The 11,662-nt window shown below is 51.8% G+C and overlaps 1 protein-coding gene across 1 annotated transcript; it reads left to right on the top strand.

Annotated features, from left to right (window-relative positions):
* The first annotated feature begins 5,797 nt into the window (after window positions 1–5,797).
* LOC118695849 (SLAM family member 7-like) lies at window positions 5,798–11,376 on the top strand. The gene is made up of 4 exons (XM_036397658.1): window positions 5,798–6,186; window positions 6,479–6,736; window positions 7,003–7,029; window positions 11,318–11,376. The coding sequence occupies exons 1-4, from the start codon at window positions 5,847–5,849 to the stop codon at window positions 11,374–11,376; spliced, it is 684 nt and encodes a 227-aa protein (XP_036253551.1). The 5' UTR covers window positions 5,798–5,846.
* The last annotated feature ends 286 nt before the right edge of the window (window positions 11,377–11,662 follow it).

Here is an 11,662-nt window from a genome sequence, read left to right as displayed (position 1 = left end):
GCCTCCCTGGGATCCCTTCCTGGCTGGAATCGCCGCTGATCCCCAGAGGCATCCTTTGGGAATCCTGGGGGATCCTTTGAGAATCTCGGGGGAATCCTTTGGGGATCCCTGAGCAGCCCCAGAGCCTCCACGGGATCTGTTCCTGACTGGAATTGCCGCTGATCCTGGGGGAATCCTTTGGGGATCCCAGGGAATCCTTCAGGGATCCCTGAGCAGCCCCAGAGCCTCCACGGGATCCGTTCCATGCTGGAATCACCGCTGATCCTGGGGGAATCCTTTGGGGATCCCAGGGAATCCTTCAGGGATCCCTGAGCAGCCCCAGAGCCTCCACGGGATCCGTTCCTGACTGGAATTTCCGCTGATCCTGGGGGAATCCTTCGGGGATCCTGGGGGGATCCTTCGGGGATCCCTGACCAACTCCAGAGCCTCCCTGGGATCTGTTCCCGTCTGGAATCACGGCTGATCCTGGGGGAATCCTTTGGGAAGCCCCTGAGGATCCTTTGGGAACCCCCTGAGCATCCCCAGAGCCTCCCTGGGATCCGTTCCATGCTGGAATCACCGCTGATCCCGGGGGATCCTTTGGGAAGCCCCTGAGCACCCCCAGAGCAATCAGAGGGAGCTCTCCGCGGCGAGCGGCGTGGCCGGCGTGGCCGGAGCGGTGTGGGGCGGTCAAACGAGGGCTGGACGCAGGCAAGGAGCCTCCACGTGCTGCTCTGCAGTGCCTGGAGTTTGTTCTTTTCTCTCACTTGAGGGAGGATAAAAGCACGGAAAGGGCTCGTGTCTGGCCCGGATGGTCACCGACGGCTCTGCTGGTTGAGGTGAATCCCAGCCGTGGCAGAATCTTGTCCAGCCCCAGCCCAGCCCGCTGTGAAAAACGCCAGCCGGTTGTTTTCAACGTTGTAAAAGTTTAATAGTAATAAAATGGTTATAAAAATAGTAATACGATTGGAGTGATAGTAGTTTGGACAATTTGGATTAGGACAATATGAGACAACAAAAACAAAGAGTTAGGGACAGTCCAGGTACCTCTTTCTGGGCAAAATAAGCCCAAAAAAAGGACACAGATTAACAGAGGATTAACCCTTAAAAGCAATGGCCTGTTGCATATTCATGCACCTCATGCAGGATGCATAAATTCCATTCAAACACGGGATTCTGTCTGGTCACTGCCAATTTCTACCTCCGAATCCTGACAGCACCTTCGAGGCAGGAAGAAGTTCATTTCTCCTGATAATGGAGCAATAAATTCTTGTTCTCTGAAAGATCCAGGTGTCCTGTGGCCGCTATCTCAGTGCGAGTCCTTTCTTTAAAAAAAGAATCCTACATAGCATCGTTTCTATTTTAACAATTTTTTATAACCTAAAACTACATTTAACACACTACTTAAGAGAATTAATACAGCATCACTTTCTAACACAACACATACAATATTCATTTTCATATTTGCGAAAAGCCAACCATACAATACGTGCATTTTTCAGGCCCGGGCTGGTGGCAGGGCAGGGTTTGGGAGCAGCCAGATGTCAGAAATCACGGCCCCGTGGCAATGCCCTCCCTGCCTGGTGCCTGATGGCGGTGGGAGGTTTATGGTGGTTTCTTGTTGTGGTGGCCTCTGTTCTCCCTGTGCGAAACACGCCCACTCCCCGGTGAAAGTTTAAGAAGTTTAATAAAGGACAATAGGAGACAGGGACCACAGAGCAAAGGCTGTTACGGCATCAGCCAAGAGCACACTGTTATCCTCCGGGATACCCCGCAAATACCTTTTGATTACACCAGCCTGTTGCATATTCATAGACCCCGATGCATACCCATAAATTAGTTTACATTTTCCAGGAGCTGCTTTACGTGGCCTCTCCTGGGGTCTCCCTTTTTAGAGCGTGCATTTTCTTGGCTCTTTAGTCCATTCTTATCCCCTCCAGTTCCTGGGCCCTGGCCCGCTCTGCCTTCAGAGGGTGAGGGCCGATGGTTGGCGCATCTGTCCAGGTGTGCTCCTCCCGATGGTTGGCACATCTGTCCAGGTGCGCTCGTCCCGATGGTTGGCGCATCTGTCCAGGTGTGCTCATCCCGATGGTTGGCGCATCTGTCCAGATGTGCTCGTCCCGATGGTTGGCGCATCTGTCCAGGTGTGCTCCTCCCGATGGTTGGCACATCTGTCCAGGTGCGCTCGTCCCGATGGTTGGCGCATCTGTCCAGGTGTGCTCGTCCCGATGGTTGGCACATCTGTCCAGGTGTTCTCGTCCCGATGGTCGGCGCATCTGTCCAGGTGTGCTCGTCCCGCGTGCACTGGCTGTTATCCCGCCCAAGCAGGCACTTTAACGCAAGCACACTTGTATCAGCTATTTCCCTGAGCTTAATTAACAGCACAAACAAAAACACCTTTTTTGTTTTGTATATATCTTTATACAAATACGTATACATCTTTATAAAAAAGTTACATTAACATCACACATAAAGAATCCGTTTTAACATTTGCGAAAAGCCAATATTGTGTATCTGTAACATTAAAAGCCAATATTGTGTATCTATAACATTAACAGCCAATATTATATATCTATAACATTAAAAGCCAATATTATATATCTATAACATTATATTTACATATATAATTTGTATCTATGACATCCCCATAGCTCCCTTCCCCTGCCCTGGCACTGTTTAACATCACACATAAAGAATCCATTTTAACATTTGCAAAAAAACAATATTATGCATCTATAACATTAAAAGCCATTATTATATATCTATAATTATTTAAATTATAAATTATATAAATTAGATATATAAATTATATTATAATTATTTAAATTATTATATAAATCTATTATATTTACATATATAATTTGTATCTATGACATCTCCATAGTTCCCTTCCCCTGCCCTGGCACTGTTTAACATCACACATAAAGAATCCATTTTAACATTTGCAAAAAACCAATATTTGTATCGATAACATTAAAAGCCAGTATTGTGTATCGATAACATTAAAAGCCAATATTTGTATCTATAACATTAAAAGCCAATATTTGTATCGATAACATTAAAGGCAGATATTGTGTATCTATTACATTAAAAGCCAATATTTGTATCAATAACATTAAAAGCCGATATTGTGTATCTATTACATTAAAAGCCAATATTGTGTATCTATAACATTAAAAGCCAATATTTGTATTGGTAACATTAAAAGCCGATATTGTGTATCGATAACATTAAAAGCCAATATTTGTATCTATAACATTAAAAGCCAATATTTGTATTGGTAACATTAAAAGCCGATATTGTGTATCTATAACATTAAAAGCCAATATTTGTATCTATAACATTAAAAGCCGATATTGTGTATCGATAACATTAAAAGCCAATATTGTGTATCGATAACATTATGCACAGATATTTAATTCGTATCCATGGCACCCCCATAGCTCCGTTCCCTGCCCCGGCACTGCTGCCCCGGGACAGCCCGGGTTGCCCGGGGCGTGCGGGGAGAAGGCAGAGTTTGCCCTGTAACCTTTATCAGTCAATCCTGCAATCCAGGGGGCGCGGACTGAGGTAAAAGCACCTGATCTTGGCAAGCGAACAGAATCTTCTTGGTAAAGAAGATTCCTGCACCGCTGAGTAAGAATTTGCGGGTTTGGAGAGCGGCCAGGTAAGCGGAAAGGAAGCGGCTGGGCGCGGCCAATTATTCATTGACTGGGCTTGTAGCCCACTCGTCCCTTTCTCATCGCTTTGCTGTATTTTGTCAAAGTTTACCAAACTTCCAGAAGTTTGGAAAGTGGGTGTGGTTTCTCACAGGAGGCTCACGGATCTCGTCACTGCCAGGCGCGGACGAGGAGAGCAGCGGAGGAGGCAGGGCAGGCATGGCCCCGCTGGCCGGCAAGAGGTGAGAGAACCGGGGAGTCCGGAGTCCCCCCAAACCCGCAGCCGGCCCCTCTCCATCCCCCCGGGCGGGCGAAGCTCGGAGCGGCGGCCCCGGAGCGGCCGCTGAGGCGCGGGCTCCGCTCGGGGCTGGCGAGTGCCCGGCGGGGGCTTCCCCTGCTCCGGCTCCCCGCGGCTCCTTGGCGCCTTCCTCTTTTTCCTCCCCTTCTCCCGCCACCCCCTCCCCTATTTCCCCCCCTCTCCTCCCCATTTCCCCCCTCCTTCCCTCCCTCCCTTCTCCTTCCCGCCTTCCTCCCGTCCTGCGGGGCTGCCCTGTGGCTCCCTTCCCCCCTCTCCGCTTTCTCAGCCCCCCCCCGCTCCTTCTCCTCCTCCTCCTCCTCCTCCTCGCCGCCATCCCCTTATTCCTCCCCTCCCTGCATCCCATCGCGAGATCCCGCCTGGAATGGTGAGATGCAAACTGGAATGGTGAGATTCCAAACTGGAATGGTGAGATTCCACCTGGAGTGGTCAGATCCCACCAGGTCTGGTGTCCCCAACGTGAGAAGTTCATGGAGCTGTTGGGGCGAGCCCGCGGTTTCCAGGTTCCCTTCCCTGCGGCCACGGGCAGTGCTCAGCCTGGAGGAGCCGTGGTGGAGCTGCCCCACGCAGCCCTGGCAGTGCCCAGGGCCAGGCTGGGCAGGGCTGAGTCACCCATGTGGCCGGGAGAGGCAGGCCTGAGCCCGGGGGTGGAAGGGTGGAAGAGAGAGAGAGAGAGAGAGACACCGGGAGGCACCGGGCAGCCCGCCCTGAGAGACACAGAGAGAGAGAGAAAGAGAGACACAGAGAGAGAGAGAGAGAGAGAGAGAGAGAGAGAGAGAGCCGCTGCCTGGGACTGTAACCTTGAACCTGGATAAACATGGGCCTGTGCCGGCAGCACGGCTGGGATGGAGATGGAGGGGGGGTGCAGCCGGCCGCTTGTAGGAGCTTTTAACCCCTTTTTTGGAGAATGAGAACTTTACAGAACATGGACCTCTCCTGGAAGATAGAGTAGAAGATGAGGAAGGAATGTGCAAGTGTGAGAGAGGTCTGGGCGAGTGAGAGATAGTGGAAGAATAGAGAAGAATCCTAGTGGGAAGAGATGATGGAGTGGCTTTTGCTGGACTCTTTTTGTACAGCCATGGACAGAACCATGTTCCTTGTGACACAGAGACTGCATCCAGGGGGAGGCAATGCCTCAGAACCAAGAGGGTTCAGTGTTGGTGCCCCTCGGCCCCAGGGGGTGAAAAAATATGGCGGGGACAGGTGTCCCAAAAGAGAGATTGTGGGGACAGGTGTCCCAAAGGAGAGATGGACAGACCCATGTTCCTTGTGATACAGAGACTGCTCAGTGTTGATGCCCCTCGGCCCCAGGGGGTGGAAAAATATGGGGGGGACAGGTGTCCCAAAGGAGAGATTGTGGGGACAGGTGTCCCAAAGGAGAGATTGTGGGGACAGGTGTCCCAAAGGAGAGACTGTGCCTTTTTTGGATCGGGACAGAGCATCCTTAAAAAGACAACCCTAGAAGCAGCTCTGGTCCATGTTCAGTGGTGAGAGCACTGGACATGAAAGGAAGAAGTCACGACGGCAGATGTACTCCGGGCGGTGCCACGAGTGACACGGAAACACACGAGGCTTCAGCTGTGTTTCCAGGGGAAGCCCATGGTACAAGAAGGACTCCTCTCCTCTTGATGAACTGAGGATTGATTGTTTGAAGAGTGGTGCTGGACTGAGAGTTGGTGATTTGGGGAATAGATGTATTATATTGGAAATTTGGTGGGGGGAGGAGGAAATGCATTTGTGAAGTTTTCATTTTCCCTGTGTGTGTGTGTTCCTTTTATCTATAGTTGTAGAGTAGTTAATAAAGTTCTGTTTTCTTTTCTTTCCTAAGCTGGAGCCTGCTTTTCTTATTCCTGGTCGCATTTCACAGCAGCTACCAGGGAGAGGGTATCCCCATGGGGGCACTGGCATTGTCCCAGTCTCAAACCATGGCAGCCAGCAACACCACGGAGGTGGTGGGGACCGTGGGTGGCTCCGTGACCTTCCATAGCCACAGCACAGATGGAAACACAGATGGAAACGCAGCACTCTGGGAGTTTGGGAATGAAGCCATAGTGACTGTGGAATTTGAGGATCCGTCTAACCCTGAATTTCATAAAGACAAATTCGAAACCCATTTTGCCGTCTCTGAGAACGGCCGCGCGCTCACCATCTCCCAGCTGAGGATGGAGGATGCCGGGACCTACTCTGTAACCGCTGGCGATAAAAAATCCACCTTCACCCTGCAGGTGTTCAGTAAGTGCTGTTTTGGGGGTGCTTTCGGTGCTTTTTTGGGGGTGCTTTTGGTGCTGTTTTGGGGGTGCTTTTGGTGCTATTTTGGGGATGCTTTCAGTGCTGTTTTGGGGTGCTTTCAGTGCTGTTTTGGGGGTGCTTTCGGTGCTGTTTTGGGGGTGCTTTCAGTGCTGTTTTGGGGGTGATTTTAGTGCTGGTTTGGGGGTGCTTTCAGTGCTGTTTTGGGGGTGCTTTCGTTGCTGTTTTGGGGGGTTTCACACTAAAGGAGAGGTTTGTGACCCCCCTGTGCCCCCAGAGGAGCTGGCAGAGCCCACGGTGACCTGCGAGGCCCAGAACTGCTCGGGCGGGAGCTGCAGCTCCTCCCTGCGCTGCTCCGCGCCCGGCGCCGGCTTCGGGAACGTCTCCTACACCTGGGATCAGCCATGGGCTGAGGGGCCCCTGCTGCCGCTGAACAAATCATCCTGGGACAAGCTGGAGTCGCTGACGTGCACGGCCCGGAACCCCGTCAGCAGCAGGAGCGTCACCATCACCAACCCCGGGGTGCTCTGCACAGGTGAGAGCCGGGGACAGGCGGGGAAAGGTGGGGTGGGCTGAACCTGATCCCTGAGAGCAGGAAAAGCTGGGATTTGGGGATGGGCTGATCCTGATCCCTGAGAGCAGGAAAAGCTGGGATTTGGGGATGGGCTGATCCTGATCCCTGAGAGCAGGAAAAGCTGGGATTTGGGGTTGGGATGGGCTGATCCCTCTGTCCGGGGCTCTGGCTCTCCCTGGGATGCCGAGGGAAGCTCTGACCCCTGTCCTGTTCTCTCCCCTCACCAGGAAACTCCACGCGCCCTCCCAGCCCAGGTAAGCTGCCAGCCCTGCCCATGTCCAGCCCTGCCCATGTCCAGCCCTGCCCATGTCCAGCCGTGCTCCCGAGTGTCCCTGAGTGTCCCCAAGTGCCCGGGGCAGCTTTTCCATGTCTGTGCCAGGGACAGGACAAGGCGTGGTGGCCACAAACCCAACCCCAAGAAGTTCCACCTCCATTTGAGGACCTCTTCCCACGGAGTGTCACCCTCTGGAGCCACCCCAAACCCACCTGGCCCTGTCCCCGTGTCCCCGGCTCTGGGTCACCCTGTCCTGGCAGAGCTGGGAGATCTCCAGAGTTCCTTTCTCACCCAACAACTGTGGGATTTGGAGATTTGGGGATTTGGGGATTCTGGGGTTCTCCCGCCGCTGCCTCTCCCAAGCCGCTCGTCCTCATCCAGCGCCGCCTCTGCCCTGGCTTGGAGTGAGATCCCCTGGAATGAGGGATCAGGGCGGGATTTGAGGCCAAATCCCCTCTGCCCCAATGCCAGAAAGAGCAGATTTATTTTGGGTTGTTGCCCCTGGATCTTCTTTCTTTTGTAGGTGCCCACTCCAGCAGCTGGGTTTCGATCTGGTTCACAATTGGAGCTCTAGCGCTTTTAGTGATTTTCCTCATGATCTGCTATAAAAGAGGTGAGCATGGAAAACCATCCCTGGAGCCCTGGGGAGCAGGAGGTGGGACCTGGGAGGGGGACAGAGCCAGGGTGGGGCTGATTTGGGGTGGATTTGGGGCTTATTTTGGTTCTCCTGACTCTGTCTCGTCTCCCCTCGTGGTTTAACAGATTCTTGGGTTTTTGGCTGGGGGAGAGCCCAGGGGCTGCGGGGTTGGTTCCCTGTGGGGAGGAGCCAATCCGCTGGCAGGGCCTGAAGAGCCAATCACCTGGCTGGCTCCGATGATTGACACCCGGCTACAGCGCTGAGAGGAGCTGGACACACCTCTGTGGAAAAGCAGATTTTTTAAAAACCAACAAAGCCCAAGGAAAGCCCTTTTTCCTCTGGCCTGGGGATGGGTTCCTGGCTGGCCCCACGCGGCCAGGTTGGCGCGGGGTTGGGCTGAGGTTTCTGCCACCGGGACTGTCCCAGCACCAGGAGCAGCCACCGGGACTGTCCCAGCACCAGGAGCAGCCACCGGGACTGTCCCAGTGCCAGGAGCAGCCACCAGGACTGTCCCAGTGCCAGGAGCAGCCACCGGGACTGTCCCAGTGCCAGGAGCAGCAACCAGGACTGTCCCAGCACCAGGAGCAGCCACCGGGACTGTCCCAGTGCCAGGAGCAGCCTCAGGGCCAGGACCAGCACCGGGAGCAGCCACCGGGACTGTCCCAGCACCAGGAGCAGCCACCGGGACTGTCCCAGTGCCAGGAGCAGCCTCAGGGCCAGGACCAGCACCAGGAGCAGCCACCAGGACTGTCCCAGTGCCAGGAGCAGCCTCAGGGCCAGGACCAGCACCAGGAGCAGCCACCAGGACTGTCCCAGTGCCAGGAGCAGCCACCAGGACTGTCCCAGCGCCAGGAGCAGCCACCGGGACTGTCCCAGCGCCAGGAGCAGCCTCAGGGCCAGGACCAGCACCGGGAGCAGCCACCAGGACTGTCCCAGTGCCAGGAGCAGCCACCAGGACTGTCCCAGTGCCAGGAGCAGCCTCAGGGCCAGGACCAGCACCAGGAGCAGCCTCAGGGCCAGCACTGGGGGCAGCTCCAAAATCCTCACGGCCGGGGCAGCGCCGCGCAGCCGCCGCTCTCTCAGCACGCCTGCAGCAATCTGTGCTTGGCCGCTTTCAGCCAGGGGTGCTGCAGACAGAAGGGCAAAAGCAGCCACAGCAGGTTGGGTTTTTTTTTCCTTTTTAGCAGTGCTCTGGATGAAGGAAAGGCGCAGGAGCAGCGCTGGCCACTCACACGGTGTCACTGGGGACCGCCTGACGGACGGCGAGGGGCAGGCCGAGGAATCTGAGCCTGAAGCAGATCAACCCTTTGGTGCTGTACAACACTACGAAAACTGATTCAGTTGACAAAGCTTGAGAACAAACAGACCTACAAACACTAATTCTCTCCCAGATGAGGAAAGGACAAGGTGAAAGCGCATAAAGAAAACAACATGGGACACTGAGGTCAGTGAGGAGGGAATCAAATTTTAGATGGGAGGGGATCGAGGAGATGCCTTGGTCTTGGGCTGAAATGCTTTTGTAAGGCTATGGTGAAGATATATTTGATACATCAGACTTTGTTTTTTCCCTGTAATTCATGGGAGGATGAGGCATTCAACCACAGCCATGAGCAAAAGCATCAGCATTGGAATGAGCAGATGTTGCAGTAGCTGTGATCCAATGAGAAGTGTGAACAGAGAGGGATGAGAAATGTGAAAAACCTTGCCCTCTGTTCCCGGAGACGGATTAAAAGAACTTTTGTTTTTATGCTGGAATAGCTCAACCTGAAAAATATCAGCCCAGGAAGCTGACATGGCCCCTGAAGGCAGCTGTGGGGAGGCTGTGAACGATGGGAGCGCTTCACAATTGCAGATTTCCAGGCAGCCACGAGAGAACGTGTGGTGGTTTGACAGGAAATGTGTTTTTTGGGATGCTGTGTTTTTGGCCAATGGATATTCAGACTTCCTTGTTGTGCCAGCTTCAGTTTGAAACTGGACAGAAACGCCGATCTTGTGTAGCGGTTTTGGTTCACTAATTTGAGATTTCTCGGTTAATGCACTGAAATTGGTGTAATGGGCTTAGTGATTAGCTGCCCCTAATCACTAGCGGCAGCACGAGCCCCGTCGTGGGAATAATGTGCCCTGACTCCCTGATTTCAGAAGGCTGAGTAAAATGCTTTAGTATGCTATACTATATTTTTATTATTATTGAGCTATAATAATAATATAGTATAGCTTAATAATTATTATTAAGATATACTATAGTATTAATAATCGATACTATATTATTGTTATTAAGCCATACTTTGTTATTATTATTAAGTCATTCTATATTATTACTATTAATCTATACTGTACTGTATTACCAGTACTATACACTAACTAGAAAAACCCGTGACCATTACCGGACAGTCACGACACAGCTTTGACTTAATTGGCCAACCCACCCAAAAAACCATCACCAGAGTCCAGCTAACAGCTCTGTTACTCTTGGTAAACAATCCCCATCACACATTTCCCATGTGCCAAACAACAGAGGCAGCAAGTAGAGACAGGAACTGTTTTCTCTTCTCTCTCTCTGAGCTTTGTCACTCCCTTCCCCAGGAAAAATCCTGGCAGAGAGAATTACGTCTCTCTCTGTTGAGAGAATTTCAGTACCACTCACTGGAATGTAATTGCCCTTTTCTTCTCGGGAGGTAGGATTAGGGAACGGCAAAGCAGTGCCAGAACTTGAAAACACTATTAAGAAAAAAATATTTATTTATTTATTTATTTATTCTTTTTCCTATTATTCTTTACTTTTCTATTTATTTTTATAGTTTGTTTTTATATTTATTTAACGGCGACTAAAATGAAGGAACACTAACAATTAAAATTCCTCTTCCCCCTACAACTTTTCTTTTCCTACTGCTAATGCAAAGAGACAAAACCTAAAATTTCAGTCAGTTTTTTACCTCTAGAACTGCCTTTCTCCGTTTCACTTTGGGAGAGAAGTCCCTCTGGTTAATGTTGTGGCAACTTCTCCACAAGGAAACCGTTCTCTCGTGGCTCCCTCCAGGAACAGCAGCCACCCAAGGAAATCTGCAATCAGGAAGTTCCTCCCATTTTCCACAAGCTTTTCCTGAGCTGTGTTCGTGGGCCGTGTCAGTTTATGGGGCACTGTCAGAAAGATGAGCTGTCCAAGGCTCTCTTTTTCTCAGGATTTCAGCCCAAAATTAAAGGCATCTCCTCACCCCTCTCATCTGGGTGCCAGCTTCCTCTTCACTGACCTCGGTGCCTTCATGTTGCCCCTCTACCCGCCACCATTTTGTGCCTTCATGTTGCCCCTCTCCCCGCCACCATTTTGTGCCTTCATGTTGCCCCTCTACCCGCCACCATTTTGTGCCTTCATGTTGCCCCTCTCCCCGCCACCATTTTGTGCCTTCATGTTGCCCCTCTACCCGCCACCATTTTGTGCCTTCATGTTGCCCCTCTACCCGCCACCATTTTGTGCCTTCATGTTGCCCCTCTCCCCGCCACCATTTTGTGCCTTCATGTTGCCCCTCTCCCCGCCACCATTTTGTGCCTTCATGTTGCCCCTCTACCCGCCACCATTTTGTGCCTTCATGTTGCCCCTCTACCCGCCACCATTTTGTCCCCCTTCTCTCACTAGAGGAGGATGGAAACACTGAGAGCATGGACGGGCTCAGCCGCTGGTTTACAAACAACTGAGCCCGCAGGAGCACAAATTGATAAAACACAAGTTTACCCACAGCGATGAAGAAGGCAAGGCCATTAGCATGGAAACCGATAGAACAGACAAAACCAGGGATGTCTGCAGGGAGAGGATGCGTGCCTCAGGGAACAGCAGTGTTTAAACGCCACCGTTTCAGTACTTGACATTCACATCTTTGCACGAGTACAATGCAATAAGGTCTTGATTTCTCAAGGGAGTGCAATCGCCTGTTTTGGTGTAGCTAAATATTTATATCACCCCTTTGGTTTAGGGGTAAAAAAC

This window comes from Molothrus ater, chromosome 29 (genome assembly GCF_012460135.2).
Source record: "Molothrus ater isolate BHLD 08-10-18 breed brown headed cowbird chromosome 29, BPBGC_Mater_1.1, whole genome shotgun sequence".
Taxonomy (NCBI): Eukaryota; Metazoa; Chordata; class Aves; order Passeriformes; family Icteridae; genus Molothrus; species Molothrus ater.
This window is presented reverse-complemented; position numbering and strand designations above follow the sequence as displayed.